Here is a 21,372-nt window from a genome sequence, read left to right on the forward strand (position 1 = left end):
AAAAAAAATCATTATGCGAAATATAATAATCGACGGTGAAAAGGAATATCTGTGGTCGTAAAACATAATCATCTTTGCCCGGAATGACAATCGGATGGCATTGTGTCCGCGCGTTGTGCATACATGCCAGAATGCCAGATAAATAATATTATCTAAAAATATGTTATTATACTAGCGGCAAAATGAATCCGTGTTAAATATGATGGTGGTCTAATACCCCAACATTTAGCTTTAACGCGCGTGTGGAAAAACAATATACTTTCGGTTTTCTGATTTGGTGTAAAAATGATATTTCCGACATATCAACTTTACATAAATTCATTTCAATAATAATTAATAACCGTATTTTTTTCATCCGCGTGATGTTGCCAAAATTAACACACAAGTCACAAATCAACAAAAACAATTGTATATATTTATTATAAGCTGAATTACTCGGCGTTGCCCGTGCAACTCAATATGAAAGCAAAACCTTTTAAAGTGTAAAATATTTCAACTATTTTCTTCTCTGTGAAACCGGAAGTTGCTGAAACTAATAAAATAGAATAGAGACAGTTCTATTTATTACCTAAGCCTACGTGTTGAGCGCGATGTTAAATGGGCGGTATTGACCAAGTATAAAACGTGGGTCTAAAATTTATCCAATTATAATAACTATTTTATTTTCGGTAACCAATGGCTACCCTTTATAAACCAAACAACAATCGTTTTTCATGAGCCAACAAATCCCCGTGTGAACCGCTCTTTAAAACGCGAACTTTGCAAAATCCTTTCTTAGGTGACCTCTTCTACCTGCCAAATGTCAGCTACGTGCGATACGTGCGACGGCGATAACTAACATCACGTGTCAATCACCATAACCGTTCAGGTAGCCGTTTACCGTTGTACGTTGTTGCATTGCTATGCTATTGTAATATATTAAAATATCACAATTCTTTTACGGGCAACGCCGAATAATTCAGCAATTGTAAATAACTACATTTCCATTTAAAACTGCGCACTGGCGAAACTGGGCAATTCTGTTATATAAAGTGTGTGTGTGTGTATTAGTTTATTTATATATACTATATAGGTATGTATAAAAGCGATAGGTCATTCACTGATTAAACACGTATTGAAACGCGGCCGTGCGCGTGCAGCAATGCAGTGCAGCGGCGAGCGCGGGAGCGCACATCGTTAAATACATCGATAATTAACGATGTATAATATAAACATTGTTTGCTATCAATTTTATGTTTCGTATTACATTATATTTATTTTAAATTTTAAACCATAATAACATGTCTTTATTTCTCTAGAAGCGAAATCATATGTATATTATATGAACTTACGATATCCTTTATAAGACCCCCTTAATTCGAGCCGGTCGCAAAATCCGTTCTTAACTTAAGTCTCCTACCCGACATTACAAAACACCTACCAGCTAAATTTCAGCATCATAGGTCAAGAAGTTTTTGAAATTCCATATTTAGTCATCGAGTCACTATATTTTGCTTATAAAATATATATATATTATATGTTTAATGTATATACCTATTGGCTATTACTATATTACATGATTTGTGTACGAAATATTTTTAATTGACTTACAACAGTTTCACTCACTGATATTGACTTGTTTAAAAGTTAGAAGGTTATTTGCAGTACTTGTTTTTTTTAACGTCGCTAAAATTGATTCTAAGATGTAGTGCCTAGTAGAGTTTTAGGTTGGATGAGTGACTTTACATCCGAAAAATAATAAGTAAACGTTACTTACCAAATTATTCTACAACAAATTACAATGTTTTGTAAGATTATAGAATCATTTTTGAACTAAGTCACACGGGAAAATTTAACGTAATATAATAATTCTATTTTTCCATGAATCAATTTAAATAATATATGTCTTTTGTCTATGATTTCATAAAAATTATAGTTTGATATGATAAAAATATTGCCTTAGTGTTAATATGTAAGTAAATCTATGATATGTATAAAAAAATTCTTTTTTTTATTATTTAAAATTGTATTAAAAATGTAATTAAAAACAATTAAAATATTTTTGATTGGTTTTATATATATGACGTGCATTGCACGTTTTTATGTATTTATGTTTAACTATTAACTGGTAATTAAAATAGGTAACTTGATTTTTTTTAAACATTTTATTTAAGCAAAGATTTACGTATTTTGTACGTGGTCAGAATTAAAAACTAAATATAAATATAATATACCTACATTAAAATTATTAATTTAATATTTTCTTAGGCTTGAAAATTACCAATATTTGATTTAATTTAATTTGGTTTTTTTCTCAAATTATTTTTTATAAAAATTATTATATACAATTTAACTACACTATCACGGTAATTATTAAATAAGCCAATTTTTTTGATTAAACTAAAGATATAACATATTATATAATCACCAACCTTAATTTTTTTTTTAGCAATTATTCAATCATAAATAAACTAAAAATAATATCATATCATCCATGTAATCAAAATAAATTATATTAGGTACCAACAAACATTTTATTTTGAAAGGTATATTTATTTTGATATTTTAAATCACAAAACTTAAGTTATGATTAATCAAATACAATTAATTTTTTTTTAATAGTTAAAATATTATTATAAATAAGAATAATGATTAAAAAAAATTATAAATACTGTATAACATTTTATAAGTGTATTACTTTATTATAATATTTCTAAAATATAATCAAACTTTTCTGGTGTAATTTGCTTAATACATAATACAAATATGTGTTAAAGAAAGTACCTTATATTATTGTTAATTTTTCTCAGATGATTTCTGTTCATCTTCAACAAGGGTATGTCCCTTTTCACGCATCCATTCATCTTGAACAAACTTGGACATATAATTTCGTATACCGTCAGGCAATATTACCACTAGTCTTTGCCCTTTCTTCATAGTCTTGGCTACCTGAAGAGCAACATACATAGCTGAACCACTGCTTCCACCTAAATTACATAAAATAAAAAGCTATTATTTTATCAGTTTGGTATTAATGGTTTTTTTTTTAATAATATAATATATAATATATTTACCACACAACAATCCTTCTTCACGCGCTAATCTTCTAGCCATAGGAAAAGAATGCTTATCATCAGTCTTGATCCATTCATCTACAACTGATCTATCTGTAACAAAAATTGTATGAAACTGTCAGATTAATGACTAGATTTAGAACACATATACACAGGCATGCCATATCATCTCCCGAGGAACAAGCATAATCTTTAATGGTTAAAGTTATTTTCATTATTAACCATTAAGCTGTTTAGTAAATAGGGTTTATAATAGTTTTAATAAAATATACTAAGTGATATTGAGAATTGTGACTTTACTCTCATTGAACTTGGTCTATGTAATGAGAAATGACTATAGAAACTTTAATCATAGTTGGTCATCGGAGAATAATGTGATTGAAAAAAGTTTAGTGGAATAACAATTGATACTAATTAGAAGTAAATAGTAATTACTATATAGTAAGTAGTAACTGCTTTTTTGTTGGTACCAGACTTTATGAATACTCATTACTCAATCCGTATTCTGAATTTTACATCTGTCTAGACTTCTAGAGAGTGATAAATATTGTAATCTATTAATGTAATGCTCAATTATAAATTGTTAATAATAACAAATAAGTAACAATTAATATTTTTTTTTGTCTATTTTGTAAAAATCAATTAGTAAATAAATGTTTAAATTAATTATGTAACAAAGTTCATCACTGATAAAAGTAGGTGAGGATTAGTGTTATTTTTAAAAGATACTTCTTGAGGAATATCTTGATAAAAATATGAAACATATTCATAAATTACAGGATTTATTATTATTATACATTCAAATCAATGGTTTTTGGTTTCTATCAGTAACAATTCTTGAAAAATGGTTTGGTGGCAATAGAATACATGCCTTGTGCCCCACCCAAAACTATAAGTAAAAAAAATTATTTATAAAAAACTCAAATTAAAACATAATATTTTATCAGTCGTATAGTCAATATAGTTTTTTCCATTATAAAATGCTATTAGATAGGTACTGTGCTGCAACTTTCAAATGATCAATAAATCATTTGATGATTCTAATTATTTATTCATCTAAGTATATAGAAGTTAGACTTCCTGCATAGCATATCAAGTATAAATCTGCTGTGTGCCATATGTATTGTATACAACTAACTGCACTTGTTAACTGGAGTAATTATACAGAGATGCAGGACACAAATAAATTGCGTCAAAGTTCTATTTTTTTACATTCTTATCGTTGTTGTCTTCCATAATACATTACATTATATATCAAACATAATTTTATCAATATAGTCATGATGATGGAGTAAAATATTTGTATCCCACAAACTGCCACTGGTCTGTTTGATTATAATATTATAAAAAACACTACATTTTAAACAGGTACAATAAATTTATTATATAATTATTCCAAGTTACTTCCCACATCTTTTTTTGATATCCTACATGTATTTTTTTATTAAACGAGGTTCCCAAACACAACAGTAATTTGAAATATTACAAGTTATAATATAAAATAAAGCTTGCTTATTGAAAGTAATATAATAAAAAAACGTCAATGAACGGCAGACTCAAGAAGTCTACCACACAATTATTTTAATACTCAGCACAAAATTATTTATATATTTAATAACTACCAAGACAATAACAAATTTTTGGAACAGTATAATAATAATTTATTTTTATAAATAGACTAATGACTACCAAACTACAATTTAATAAATCATGAGATTTGAATAACCATTAATAAAGGTAACATTAGTAATATAAGGATTTAATTAGATATCTCCATAGTCCTAAGGATATTACCTTAATAGGCCGATGAGCAAATATTGTATTACACTATATGTCACAAATTGCATTTATCTATTATGCTTTTACTGTGGATTATGTGTTTCCAAGGGTAACAATGAATTTTTATTACTCAGATAAAATAGGTCATAAATAGTTGGAAATGTAGTCTCGTTGCTCTTTTTAAAAAAATTTTTCCAAACTAAATTTGGTAAACAAAATTCAAAAACAGAATATAGCAAGCGCGACTGGATATATTGATAATAATTTTTATAAAGTAAAAATTTATTAGCTTTGCAGATAAATCCAAAACAAATTATTAATGTGTTAAAGAATATACTTCCATTTATCAAGGATTAGAACTTTTTAAAAATGTTATAAACTATAATACTTAATTAAATATTAAAACTACATTTTTGCAATATATTTTTTTGTATATGTAAACATTTTTTTAATTGTAAAAAAAAATATGATTTATACTCTACTAAAAAGTTATTTTACAAGGTGTCAAGATTTAAATAAAAGTTATTTTTTAAAACTATTAGGCTACTTAATAAAATACTAGAATTCATCACCATATGAGTTTGTGGCATACCTATGTTAATATAAAATATCAGTCATTATTTAATTGTTAATAATTATTACCCAACACTGTCGGCACAAAATCATAACCAATCCCTTCAACATCATATACTTGTATATCTGTTTCATTAAGACTTTCAGGCAGTGATAAAATGCTACCATAAGGATCAGCTGCTATTATGCGACATTTATCTCCAAGTGTTTGTTTCAATTTCTTGCCAATGCCTGTGATTGTGCCACCTGTACCAGTTCCAGCCACTACTGCATCAACTTTATAGTTTGTTTGTTCCAATATTTCTTGGCCAGTCCCATCAAAATGTGCCAGAGGATTATATTTGTTACGATACTAAAAAAACAAAAAAATAAAAATAAATTCGGTTTATTAATTAGTAATAAACAAAACTTAATAAATTATCATACCTGATCAAGTATTATGGTATTTTCGGGATCTTCCAAATGTAATTTATGTGCTACACGAATCAAACCATCCAATTCATTAAATGCAGCTGCTGTAGGTGTACGTATAATTTTTGCACCTAACAATCGTAGAGCATCTACCTTTTCGCGAGACATTTTCATTGGCATCACTACTATGCAGTTATATCCCTTAACCGAAGCAGCCATGGCTAACCCAATTCCTATAATAAAAATATCAGTAAGTGCATACATAAAGAAAAACTTTAAAGCACTAAATAATAAAATACCTGTGTTTCCCGAAGATGGCTCAATTATTGTAATTCCCGGTTTTAGCAATCCTTGACGTTCAGCATCTTCAACCATTTTCCATCCAATTCTATCTTTAGTACTACCACCCGGATTCAAAAACTCACATTTAGCCACTAAATTGTGTTTGTAATAATTAATATAAAAACGTTATTTAAAATACAATAGGTATTATATTTAATATAAATGCTTACAAATCTCGCATTCAATGCCCTCTGATTGAGGAATTCGATTCAACTTCACTAAAGGTGTATTACCAATCGCGTGCAATATGCTTGGTAAGATTTCGTTTTTATTATTTCTAAAAATTCAAAAACTATAAAAGTGAACGAAATTATAAATAACATTATACTTACATATTATCATTGTGAATATGAGGTGAATCTTTAGGACATGAATCTTTTGTCCATGTACACCGACTATCTTTATCTGGCCTAAATTTCGCAAAATGTTCATCTAAATCGTAACCAGTACAGCCGATTTTCCCTTCTTCAATCTTCGCCTTTTTCGCCAATACTACAGCTGGATCTGCCATCGTAACGCTACAATCAAAACCAAAACATAAAATTGTTTAATTCGGTAAGTAGTCCACTTGTTACAATTAACATCAATTAAATACTCACTAATCACGTAAATAACTAAATTAAACAATTACACGTTAAATAGTATAGTTTTTTTTTTTTTAATACGAAAACTATTAAATAATAAATTAACGTATCATAAAATGGTAATCAACGTTCAAACCACGCTTAAACGACTGCAATTACACATTTACAGATAACCTCTTGCCGGCTGCCACCGTAGATAAACGAAGATGAAGTGCTAAACACCGAACCACTTACTACAGAAGTATACAACTGCCGGCAGTCTGCCGCTGACCAACAGGTAACAAGTATTGTTATGATAACAAGTTGATAATATTTTGGTAGGTACCTATATAGTATATAATGTTCTCGTTATCTCATGCGTTTATATATTCATAATATTATACAGAGTGAACGATTTGATATCAGACAAAAATATGTTAATGGTTAACTAACGAGGTATGGCTATTGTCTTTTGAGCCATTGAATTCTATTTTAACACTATACATAGATTTGGTATTTACCCATTACATTATGATTTATGCTTGATATGGTTTGTACAGTCATTAATATTTATATAGATATTCTTACTAACTTTTTATGAGGTAGGTACCTTAACGTCCTTAACCTTAGTACCTACATTATTTTTACAAAAATAAAAACTTGTATTTAGTAAAATATATTATACGCTTATTATACATATCGGATACCTAGGTCCTATTCAGTCTATAGATAATACATTACTCATTACAATATTACACCTTTATGAGTTTATAACTATATATTAATAATTTATAGTCAATATTATTATATTTACAATAGGCAATAGACTAACAGATGTATAGCGTTAAAACCAGCACCTTTAATAAAATAGTAGTCAGTAGTCTTTAAATCGTGCATTCGATCTAATTAGAAATATATTCGAAATAAAAATAACTAAATACTCTAGCAAATAATTTTTACAATATTTTTTTTCATTCTTTTAAGTTTTTGAATGATAACATATTTTTATTTTTTACTACAAAACAGACAATTTATTTTGGAATATCTACTTAATACTTAAATACATTAAGATTAAAGATTATATTTTGGACAACTTGTTTATAAGTTATAAATTTATAGTCGGTACCTTATGTGATAGTATTTATGTAAATATTTAGCTTGATGATCAGACTGATCAGAGTAACACAGCTAAAGACATCCTAAAAAGTTACTCAACTATACTCCGCTCATCTAAACTTTAAATACTTAGAATTAATTGACTACTAGCTACTCGTTCAATAATTGACTCTTATAAAATATCAAAATTCTCCAAATAATAATCTAGTAATAAATTTTGCTTCGGAAAATGAAATAAAATATACCTACATGTGATACACAAAAAAAAACTTAAAGATAAAATATTGTTTAGTTGTAGGTAAAACTTAAAAAATTTGTAAAACAATATTAGTTTAAAATAATGAGTTCTTTTATAAATGAATCTCTCTGTGTATTATGTATTGTTACGATCATTTAATATGACATACGGTAGATAAAAGTAAATATGGTTTATTCTTTATCAATTATTTCAACTAATATTAAATAGGTGATTTGACCTTAATCTTAATCAAACAGAAATCACGCCACCTGATTATCTAGCTAGTCTACACATAAATAACATTTTAATATAATATGAGGTATGAGATTGAGATATATTGTATACCACAAAATGTTTCAGGTGTACCTATCGACTAAACCACCTACCTACTGTAATTTGTTAATAAAATAAAAATAAAAAAATTTATATGTACCTAGTCTGTGGTGTGCGGTGTGCCCACGATATGTCAAAAATGTTTATAAATCTATCTACAAATTAAATTAGACTATACAATTATTAACATTATAATACGTACTTATACGACGTATCTACATAATGCTGATAAGTACCTTAATAGTTAATATTATTCCACTGAGCACTCTCACACTATAACTGCAGTGTCTTTATTATTGTTCGTGCATTGGTAAATTGGATATCTATAACAATATTAATGATATTATATATAAAAATAGATAATTTCTGATTTATTTTATTTTAAAATTATAAATAGGAATACAACCATGAACCATGTATAGTAATAGTATAACTACTGAACTAGCTATACAAATTTGATTAAAATTTCAAATTATTTATGGAAAAATAAAAATGCAAATACAAAATGCCTTTGTGTAATTAAAAAATAAAATCTGTGGATACCTATATACTAGCTATACTAAAATAATACTAGATAGGTACTTAAAACCACCAAATACCCAAATAGTCCTATAAAAATATATAATCAAATATAAATATTATTTTTTAGACACTCAAAAAAAAAAAAATAGTGGGCAAGTGGGTATCGCTCTGCTGTATAGTAGAGATGGAAAATAAGTCACTGATCACCATAATATATGTGTTAAATTTGAATGCAATGAAAGGTATCATTGTACATGAAAAACGATTCTGAACGAAGATGATTTGTCAGTCAATGATAATTAGTTGGATATATTATATTATTGCCTATATTTAAATTGTAATAAATCGTTATTTTACGCGATTTTGTAAAAAATTTAACTTCATACGCTCATAAAATATTTTCTATATTGACGCTGGAATTTTTTTTTACAGTTACTTGTAGGAAAACTTATGGATAACCTTGTATTGAATTTTTGAACCTTAAGTATAAATCACAAAAATTTTATGAATTTTCAACTTCAAAATTCCTTGCAAATTTTCTCAATTTTGATATATTTCGTAAACATTTTAACTTTAAATGCTTATAAACAAAAATTGTGACTAACGATTTTTGATTTTTTTTTTTACTACGATAGGTACAACTTATAATAAACCTTGTATTAAATTTTAAAGATTTTTTGGATAGCCAAATTTTTTTTATTGGCATTTTAAGAAAAAAAACTTAGAAAAGTCGAAAATTTCAACTGTCTATAAGTAGCTTAAAAAAAGGTCAAAATATTTTGAAAATTTAATCGTAAATAGATAACCATAATATAAACATTTGGTGAAAATTTCAAGTATTTACAATGATTCGTTTTTGAGTTAAAGTAAAATCAAAATATCGATTTTGTCGAAAAGTGGTAATGCGTAAAAATTCCCGTTTTTCCGTTATTTTTTCAGAGTTTTTCCCGACGCTTTTGAAAACTAGTGGAAATTTTTTACTTTTGACCCCCTTCCCAAAGTACCAACTAGATGAATTTTCCTATTCAAAGAAGGGCTGAAGTCAAAAATCGAAGCATTATTACTACTCCAAAACGTGATGACAGGCACAAAAATAAAAAAAAACACACATCATTGTAAAATCAATACATTCATCACTCCGTTCAGAATCTAAAATATATTGACAATAATTTTATGAAAATATAGTTGAAGAAAGTCATGCAAGAATTAGGATAATCATACAAATGTTCAACTATATAGTAACTACAGTTTAAAATGTATTATTTACTCGAACTACCAATATCTTAAAAGATGATGTAATTATAGTTTCTACGATATGCATATGCTTATGCAATATATTTTTAGTAAGTATGTAGTTAAAACCGTTTGCGAATAGACAATAGCTAGTGAATACTTTGGTAGGTATTTAGGTACTTATAGCATTGATTAAATATTAAGTATATTTAATCAATGCTTAATTATAGGAACTATATTTATTTAATGTTCAGCTCGTTCAAGAATTATCATTATTTCTTTATCACGTGTAGGTATGTTAATTTTTAATATGCTATTTCTAGCAAAAAGTATTATTTATAATACAATTTGTACATAGGTATATGTTTTTCCTGCTAATTTATAATCTTGGTATGTTTTAATAATTTCTCATCTATCAGTTATCACCTACAGTAATTGGATACTTAGGTACCTATTTATAGTTCGTGCTTCAAATAAAAACATAATGTATTATTGTACAATATTCTTGAATTTCCACATTAAAATTATCTAATGTCTAACTATAAAATAATTATCTAGTTTCCAAAATTAAAATTCATCATAAACATAGACACAACAATTTTTTACAAGTATATAAATGATTAAACGACTACATATTATAATATTAAAAGATACGCAGAGATTAAAAATGTTTTTGAATGTTAGGTAGGTAATTAGAACGGAAAAATGTGTAAAACTTTAAGTTAGATAAAAATAATGTAAAAATAATTTTAAAAAATCGATGATATTTGAATATTGAATACTATTAAATTAAAAACCAAAACAAGGACATTATTGTTCTTACTATAACTCATTACTTTATTAGTAATAAATTATGTATATTATAATGAAACTGTAAAGCCTTGTTCACACGGTCAAATATTTTAAAACATTTAATAAAATATTTACCACATGAACAAGGGCACTGCGCACAGGGCTTAATAATAAAATAACATACACTATGTTAATCACTGTATATAGATATTATCATATTAGGTACACTGTTAAATAAATAATATACATATACATATATACGAGTATAATGATATTATTTTTGTTTTTTTTACTATATTGAGTAAAAAAATGTTACGATTGGTCAAACAATTTGTACATTTAAAGCAAGCTAGATTATTCATAATTTATCCTCTTATATATGTATTACTATAGTAATTAAAAAATATCGAAAATACATGGTTACAGTAGTTTATTTTATAAGTATTTGAAGTTCAAATTTTGACAAAATACCTACGTCAAAATTATGGTATTTTGCACATTTTTTGGTAGTTAAAAATTACAAATTATCCACAATTCTTTTTAATATTTCAAATAAAAATGTTGATGAAATTAGATATTTAAACAAAACATAAAAATTTTAGTTATTTTGTTGTACCTAATTATAATATTCGTAATGATATATTAAGCATTTTAAAATATGAATTATGAATTATGATCAATGTTCGTAGTTCACACGCTGCTTACTGCTATAGTGCTAAAGTGAATATATGATTGAAAATACGTTTCATATCATATAAAATATTGTCAATAATCATCTTGCTATAACCATACTTTTAAGTTCTAAGTTCAAATAATAAGCATTTGGTTACTATTTTAAGAAAATACCTCGTGGATCCGTACTCCGTAATAAATAATAAACATTATAGTATAGCCTATGCCCTATAGAGTATAGACTATAGGTAAGTATACAATATTTAAATATTCAGCGACCGAGCGGCCAGTTTATACTTTTAATACTAGGCTCGTTTAGTAGGTATTGCTATATTATAATGCATCAAAAATTCAAAACATATTGTACGAAGAGGGCAGTTGCATGTATATTAATTAATACTTAATAAGTATGTTATTACTATAACTTAAAAGTTATAACAATTATTGTGATGTTTATAAAAATGTATATTTTTGTTCGACATTCTAAATAATTGCAATAATATAACACATATTTTGATTCTTCTCTATTTTTTGTTAAAACAAAATAGCTTTATAAATAATAAATATAATATGTTCAATGCCTATACTTACTGATAATATCAACAGTGATGGTGATGGCATGTTTACCAAAGTATGTTCACCACCCTCTTGACAAAATCCTAAATACGCCACTGACTTATATGCTAGGTATATTATTGTTTACTTTTCCTATGTATAATTCTTAGATCATATACTACATAGTATATGATCTAAGGTATAATTATAATGCAATTTTCGAAGTATTTATTTGACAAACTTATTTACATCGTTGTACGTTACATCTACACTCAACATCTACGCATGTGGCATGTAGGTACCTCATAGGCGCAATTTGAGGGGGCTTGGTCTTGGTGTGCTTAGTGCCCCCAATTTTGAAATTAGCACCAGCAAATTGTTTCAAGTTAATTTAGATTTTAATAGTAACATGTATCCATAACCTCATGATGACATTATAAAAAAAAGATAGAGGAGCTTCAGCACCCTAAGTTTTTTCATTGAAATTGCGCCCTTGAGGTACCTATCATGTATGCATACAATATCATGAATTAACTTATAAAACAATTATAGGTATCTTCTATACTATAGTATCCTATACACTCTATAGTTTTATACTATAGAGTCTATAGGTCAATAATGCACATAATAATAATATAATATATTATTTAAATAATATATCACGTATGCAATTTATTGTTGGCAAAAATTAGTTCAAGTTACCTACCGTACAACAGATTACTATTAGAGATAAATATATTGCTAATACTCATATAATAATTTATAATATCTACACAATAACCTCAATCCTTAGAAATCACACAATTAGATTAGATACAATTTTGTTTATAAGTATATTTTGTTTAAACATCAAATTTTTAAAATTTTTAATATTTTTAAATTCAGGCCTGTAAATTTAATACTATATATCAATAAATATATCCAGACACGTACACAAGTGGAGTTTTATGGGTTCAGCTCCTCTCCAAATATCAGAAAAATTATTAAGTATTAAAATTATCAATCTTAAAACCCACACAAAATATTTTTTGGTATGCAAGCCTGTATGCAGGTATCTCATAGTTGTTCTTACAGAGTTACAGGAACCAACCAATATCTAAAATAACTACATTTACATCCATGTAGAATGTAGATTGTAGACATTATTATTTCAATATTATCTTAATAATATGCTGTCGACGTGTTCGGCGCGAGTGCGCGACATATTATACTCTATCGCCTATCGGTAAATAGTAAAATCGGGTTTTTGTCAGTTGCTACCGTCTACGTCATTTCAGAGTAGAATGCTGTATACAAAAATAAAGCTTAAAAGATATGAAAATAAAGATTAATTTTAAAAAATGCCATATTTTAAGTCGTGGTAACATTACATTATATTATTTTATACCACTCTGCTGGCCTTAAAGTCAAGCCACAAAAACAAAATATGCAGTTATATTATAATAATACAACAATGATTGGTGTTTATCAAAAATTAGTTTAACCCACAAATATTACTAAAAGAAAAATAATAGTATTTAAAGGGGTGAAGGGGACATTCACCACCCATCGCTCGTATTTTTTTCCATGTATCTATCTAATACGTACATTAATTAATAATTGATTTAAAAAAAATTCAGTTAGATAAAGATTGTAAATCGTAATGATATTATACTTAACATAATAAGAATTTTATGCCTATTTAGGTAATTAACTGTAAATTATTTTTAGTTTGTATAGAAGAAAAATTAATTTCGCCCCCCTCCCTGGTCACAATTCAAATACACCCTTGCGCACAACTAAAAAGGTTGAGAACCGCTGACTTAAATAATGACCCACTAACAATACAGTTTATTATACAAATTTGAATGTCATAAATTGTATATTTCAATATTAACAATTTTTTTTATGCTCTTACCTTTTTTTTTCAAGTAGGTATTAAATCGAAGATAGGGAATGGTGTAGACTATAGACATAGACGGTAGTTAAAACTAAAAAATGTAGATAGTAGGTAGGTACTAAGTAGTAAGTACTAGTAGTACTACGTAAATTTAGTTATGTACCTATAGAGAATAAACTAAAGGCTAAAGTAAAAGTTTAGGTCCTAAACGATACGATACGATAATTTAATCGATTTGTATGGTTATAACAATCGATATTTCGAAAACTCTATCGATATATTATTACATAATTTTATCAATCATCATATGTTATGTATTATGTTTATCATTATAGTTTTGATAACAAAAGTAAATAGTCTAATGTCTATACGATGAAATGTTATTGCTTATTTGTTACAGAAAATAATTAATAAAGTACATTAAATGTTTCAAGAATTATTTTTAATCAGCCGTATAATCGACTGCCTTTACTATTATGACTTTGAATTTATGTTTCGTAAAAATTTCCCATAGTTTAAACAAATATAATTTATTGTTAATAATACGTTGATTTTAAATAAAAAAATTAATGCTAAAAGACATTTTGTTATAATAGGTAACTATATATAATTTTATTGTATCAGCAAATTTACAGAAATACACTAGAGTGTTAATCATAACTTAAAAGGTATCTATTATCTGTTTTTAGGCTTACAAAATGGATACACTACTCAGTGATAATGTATCGTCCACAAATGACCGTTGCCATCAAAAATGCTGTATTTCATCTACAAACATATGCCAAATTGACTGTAACAGTACCAACAGTAACGATTATGTATTTGATATGAATGATCATACAAATTTAATATCAAACTGCAAATTAGTAAAAAAAAAATACAAGTGCCATTGTTGTTTTTTGGAAGAAAACGGATCTAAATCAAATACATACTATTCTCAACCATGGATAACCTTCATTCATATATTATGTACTGTAAGGAAATATTTTGCTCTATTTTTAATTTCAGTAATAAATATCCTTTAAAACCATATTACATCAGTCCAAATAGAAATATTTAAAAAAAGTTGTTGGTTTTCTAGTAGTAATTTATATGTGTTTGAGTAGGTATTAACAATGTTTAAGTCCAATAATTAATAATATTGAGATATTTTTAAATTATAAGGCTTAATATAACAAATAATTGAAAATTCTTCGAATATAATCCATATTACATTTTTAATTTTTATCATTAAATATGTTATATAAAATATATTTTATTTTTATATATTTATCTGAATAACACATTTATATTATTTATTACCTTTACAAAATTATACTTTTTAATAAAATGTATTTAGTTTTAGATTCTGAGCTAAGTGATGACTATAATGGTTTAATAACAATGTGTTTTTTGTCTATCATCACTTTTTAAAGTAGTACAATTGCTTAAATTTTTAACTTTGAAGTTGGTTTCTGGTCTCAATTTGGATGTAATTAGTACATTGAAAATAAAAAGTAAATTGTTTCTAGTACTTTTAAAAATAATTGGGAAAAACAGAAAGTACTATAAATCTAACTCTGTTTGAAAAAAAAATGTTTCTTGTTGTATTTCTTAGATTGATAAGATACTTGACATTTTAATAAATAATTTATAAATAGCATATTTTAGACATATACACTATATTTTAGGACTTTTTGTGCCCTTTATAGATATTTTCGACAACTGTTAGTGTTTTTTTTAGATTCATGTATGATACAATAGTTGTTATTTAGTTAAAATGTTCCTCATAAGTTGTTCATAGAAGAACAAAAAATATTTAGAAAATACATATAGATATAATTATTGACACGTTTGCTTATGCATAATCTTTGAATATAAAAATTTTAAATTAAGTTTTCTATTATTAGTTTTTTCTTTGATATTGAAAATAATTTTCAATAGATTTTTTTACAAAAAAAGGTGTTATAGGATATTTTATTTTAAATAAAAAGTAAATATTATACTTGGTTATGCAATAATTACTTATAAAGTTATAACAGTTAAAGCTTTAAAATGATAATGCAATTTCAAAAATATTTTTGTCCAATATCTACTTTCAAAAGTAAGTATTTATTGTCAACACAAATTTGATTAGCGTTTTAAACATTTCACATGTAATTGATTAAAACCATTTTCAATTCTACAGAGTTTGATAAAATATTTATAAAGTAAAGTTTAAAAATTGAATTAATTCTAAACAAGAATTATTGTTATATATTTAGTATAGACAAATAATATAAATATATAATTACAATGTATTGCTATATTTTGAATTATTCTACACCCAAAGCATCTTGGAAAATATAAATCTAAGCGTCCCTCACAATAACCTTCTTAGTTAAAAAAAAAAGTTTTTCACTAATTATGTACTAACAATACTATATTATTGAAAATATTTTCATGCTATTATCTAAGAATTTTTTGGAAAATTCATTTTAAACCATAAACATTAATAAATAACAAACATGTTAAATCTTAATTTAAACATTCACTATTACTTTTTATAAACCTCTCATTCATTCAACAATTATATTCATCAACAGGGCTCGTAAGTTCAAGCACTAAAAATACATAAATTAGCATGCATTCATACTCTAAACATTGGCAAAATATGCACTATGTAAAAAAATCATGGGAAAATTTTGAAATAATAAGATAAAATATCAATTATTTAAAAGTATTTTATTTATTTTTATTTTTATATACTTAATTAAAATAAATTAAAACTATCATTTTTGTAAATAGGAAAATAAATAAAATAAGTAACAAAAAAGAACCAAAATATTTAAATAAATAAATAAAATATTTTTTATGTAATAATATGCACTAATAACCCTAAAAATCTACTATATGACAAATATGCCTTTACATCAAAGATATGCAAAAACCTGCACTATTAAACTTTATATAATTATTACTATTGTTATAAAATGGATTTGTGTCTCAGTTAACATATTTTCCTGTGTTGCAAAAAATACATGCAAATGCATGAACTTACGAGCCCCGTTTATCAGTATATATCTTAAGCAGAGTACTTGTATAAACGTTTGTAAATTTAGTCGACTTGAAAGTAGATACTAATACATGTACACAATTTCTTGTCATACAAAAATTAACCCCTGAGGAAAGGTCCTAATTTCCCGTTTCGCCAATCTTCTGACTACTCTAGTATAGAATTATTTCAATAAATATAAATAATAATTGCTAGGAAATTGTTATATGAATTGTGCTATGAATTTCAAACAAAGAAAGAATAACTTGCATCTCAAATTAATTTAAATAAAAATATATTTATGCTTTTAAAAAAATAAAGAGCCTATATGTAAACAAGATATTTTTTAAGTTATTAAATAAAAATTATAAGTTAATATTTTTATTATTATTATTTTAGGCAATTTTGGTATTATTCGCTGTCTATTTAGAATCCAATGTTTTAATTTTTGAAAAAATTTCCAATAAGAAAGAAATGGATGATATTGTATGGCGTTCAACACCTTCAGAACAACATAGGACTACCACATCAACAATTTCTCCAACAACAGATCTACCCCCTAAAGATAAATGTGAACCATTATATGTTCTTGTTTATGCTCATTGTTGTGTATGGTTTTTATTTTTGGTAAGTTGCATATCGTAAATTGTTCAATTAGATATTTATTTTGATAAACATTATATTATATTATTGTTTATATTATAGGTACTGGACCATGTTGCTCGACACATGCATCATACAACATTAAGATCTCGTGGACATTTGCGTGCTTATGCAAGACTTACTCGCCTAGCAGTTATCCCATTTCAATTAGTATCTTTATGTAAGAAAAATTAACTAGTTTATTTTAAATCTATAGAAGTCCATTTAATTATTTATTTAAATTACAGGGACTGTATTATTGGCTATATTTATTGCTGTATATGCTCAAGAAGATGCTGCTGATATGCAACCGTACTGTGATGCTAATATGTTGATGTCACCAAAAAATGGAATAGCTGTATTACTTGTTATTGAGTTTGTATGTGTCACAATATCTTCATTACTATATGCAAGTGAGTAAATATTTTGTTTTTAATTGACTATAATTCACAACGCTTGTTTGGTGAATACTTTACTTTTATGGTTTTTATTTAGATTCAATAAGAAAATTTAGTCTAGAAAAACCACCACCAGATGTATGTGGTTGGGAAGAAAATAATTATTGTGATCGATGGATACCTCAAGTGTTGCAGAATAATGATATTACAACAAGTCAACAAACAGATCCTGAGGAAATTCCAAAGTAAATTTGTTTATTACAAAATGTAGCTATATACTTACTTAGCTTTAATACTAAATGTTTGAATGTTGATTTTATTTTACAGTTCTGAACAACAAGATAGTCGGTGTTTATTAGATTTATTAGAGTACTATGCTTATGCTAATCGAGAGTTGGCCACTCAATTAGCTAGTAAATCTGAAAAATTACGTCAACTTGAAGTAGAAAATACTGCTCAACAACCTTCTCAGTCATAAAATAATATAAACCCTTTTATTTATTTATTTAGTTTTTTTTAAAGTTTGAATTTTTTCCTATTTCTATCACTTTTATCATTTTCTAATTTCTAATACAATACCAATTCTGTAAATTCATATTGAACTAATACACATATTAAATAATTGTTAAACTATTGAACTTTTGAGTTATTTTGTTTCCTTATACATAATAATTTTCCATAATTATACTTTAAATAAATAAAAGTTAACAAATTTTAATGAAATTTTAATTATATATAGATTGTTTTAAACTGTTGTTATAAAGAATATTACCCAATATTTATATTAAATAATAATATATAATATAAGAATAATAATAAAGTGCTTACATTTAGCATGCTTATACAATTATTTTTAAATAAATTGTTATTTGTTTAGTATTAAGCTATATTTATATTTAATAAATTAAATCTTAATTAACATATTACACAAAATTTGAATAGAAAGTATCATAAACATATCTATTTGCGGCTTTGATTCAAAATTACACTTTTATATTAAGTTGGTTAAAAAACATATGTTGCATGTATTATTGAAACAAAAATGTGCATATTTCAATAAAATTAGTTATGTATACATTATATATTATTAATATCAAACAAGCATAGGTGTGCACAGACTTTAATTTCCGGGACCAGTGGCCCTAATTTTTTGTTCAACACATAAACATACATTCTAATTGTAAATTTAAAACTATATGATATTTATATATATAAATAGAATCAAGTTGTATATGCACACTACATTAATGTGCTAAACATAGATACTTGTATAGTTTTGAAATAAAAAATAAAATTACATATTATAATAATACATACCTAATACATATTATATGGAACTATACATATAAATATATAATTATGTAATAATTTTAATTAAAGAAGGATTATAAATTAATTTTCCTATTTCCCATTGACCATAGTCTATACCAGCGTTTCTCAACCTTTTTAGTCTCGCGACCCCCCAAAAAGGTATAAAATATGGTCAATCACTTTATGACCCCCTCCCTATCTATATGAAGTATAAATTTGTATATCGTTGGGAAAGCCAAATTTTGAATGAAAATGTTCATTTTGTAAAACGGTTTTTATTATTTTTGACCTACACGACCCCCAGTTATGGCAATCGCGACCTTTGGCTGAGAAACCCTGGTCTATACTATAGTACTTCTATAGTTATAGTACATATTTTGTGTACAATATTTTAGTCAGATAAATAAATCTAAAAAAATTATGAATGGTACACCACACCAATATTTTTAATTTTATTTCACTATTCCGACAAATAAAATTTTCATGATCTCCACAAATATATTGATCAAGTTATATAATATACACAAATTTGAAATTATTGTTATGCCCCTAAAAGATTCCAGTCGAGCCCTGTGCGCATGCCTATACAAACAAGTATTGGTAGGGAACATAAATTAAATACTTATAAAAGAGTATGTCAAGGATATTTTTATAAATACTTTTAAATGTTTTTAAAATGGTATTACATTTTATAAATTAATTATGTCTAAAAGAAAACACTCAGTAAAATATTTGACCGCTAAACAATTTTACATTCAGTCAACTAATAATAATTAAGTTGATACTAAAAAGTAACTATTATTAGATATTATTTAAAAATAAATTAAATAAATCTATATTCTTTGATAGTAAAATTCCAGGTTACATAACTACAATTTTTGTGTACAACAGTAAATCATTAATCTTAAAAGTTTGTTGTTCATTTAAGTCTACTGTAAAATAGTATATGCTATCTACCATAAGAAAGGTATATTATTACATAATAAATAAGTTATGTGATGAAGTAACATTTATAGGTACAATAAAATGTTTGTACTAGCTGTTATTTATTTATATAATAAATAGTTTTTATCATAAAATACTTATTAAAATTTATAAATAAGAAAACTATTTGTCAATAATTACAACAGCACTAGAAGAGATAAACATTTTAATATTTTATTAAATAAACCGGCATTATCCATCTTTATACATTGTGTACAACTTAATAAACATTATAAACTTTTTTATATGTATTTTGTTATATATTTATGGGTCTGAGTACTATATTACTATAATTGTTATCTAATCCAACATCTAGAAAAAAAATATTAAATATATTGTGTATTTATAAAATAATCCAAAACTATTTAAATATACATTTGTATAAAATACTTGAAATTTATTAATATGATTATAATTTATTATTAGTGTATTATATTCAATCGAAGCGCAATACTTTGTTTGATAATTAAATGCTATTTAAAATTATTATCTCTGTACTGTATTTTAATATTAATTATGATTTATAATAGAAAGCCACTTATTTATGTTACTTAATTATTAAAAATAATATCTGTTATAATATCTTACTCTTATATTTTATAATTTCAAATTCAAGTGTTTAACATTAATACTAAGTTTAGTTGTTAAAACAACTCTACTTAAATTTAGCAAGAGTTTTAAAGGTATGAACATTTAGTATACATACAAATTTATTTTATGAATCTATGATGTGTGTACTTTTAAGTATATATGACATATTCATCTGTTCAAACATCAAAATTAATTACAGTTACTGTCAATAAAACATTATGCATTTTATGATAATTAGAAATAATACAATATATAAAGTTAAATGATAAAACGTAAAACTGATTATTTAAAAAAATTGGATCATTCAAATTATTATTAACCCACAACAAATAATAACATGTATTACTTATATTGGTATGCTGATTCTATAAT

At 25.5% G+C, this 21,372-nt stretch overlaps 2 protein-coding genes across 3 annotated transcripts; one reads left to right on the forward strand and one right to left on the reverse strand.

The window, feature by feature from the left end:
* Positions 1-2,648: 2,648 nt before the first annotated feature.
* LOC132924605 (cystathionine beta-synthase) lies at positions 2,649-6,901 on the reverse strand. The gene is made up of 8 exons (XM_060989011.1): positions 6,758-6,901; positions 6,491-6,676; positions 6,329-6,435; positions 6,116-6,250; positions 5,832-6,049; positions 5,475-5,757; positions 3,054-3,146; positions 2,649-2,966 (listed from the first exon to the last, which is right to left on the reverse strand). The coding sequence occupies exons 2-8, from the start codon at positions 6,667-6,669 to the stop codon at positions 2,776-2,778; spliced, it is 1,206 nt and encodes a 401-aa protein (XP_060844994.1). The 5' UTR covers positions 6,670-6,676; positions 6,758-6,901; the 3' UTR covers positions 2,649-2,775.
* A 10-nt stretch (positions 6,902-6,911) lies between these two features.
* On the forward strand, positions 6,912-18,752 carry LOC132924606 (uncharacterized). Of its 2 annotated transcripts, none has more exons than XM_060989013.1 (7): positions 6,912-7,019; positions 14,751-15,035; positions 17,474-17,701; positions 17,780-17,897; positions 17,965-18,129; positions 18,212-18,359; positions 18,442-18,752. In XM_060989013.1, exons 2-7 carry the CDS (start codon positions 14,760-14,762, stop codon positions 18,590-18,592), a joined length of 1,086 nt encoding a protein of 361 aa, XP_060844996.1. In that variant the 5' UTR covers positions 6,912-7,019; positions 14,751-14,759; the 3' UTR covers positions 18,593-18,752. The 2 variants fall into 2 exon arrangements, with proteins under 2 accessions (XP_060844996.1, XP_060844995.1); XM_060989012.1 differs by lacking the exon at positions 6,912-7,019 and adding an exon at positions 14,414-14,657.
* The last annotated feature ends 2,620 nt before the right edge of the window (positions 18,753-21,372 follow it).

Source organism: Rhopalosiphum padi, chromosome 3 (assembly GCF_020882245.1).
Source record: "Rhopalosiphum padi isolate XX-2018 chromosome 3, ASM2088224v1, whole genome shotgun sequence".
NCBI classification, from domain to species: domain Eukaryota; kingdom Metazoa; phylum Arthropoda; class Insecta; order Hemiptera; family Aphididae; genus Rhopalosiphum; species Rhopalosiphum padi.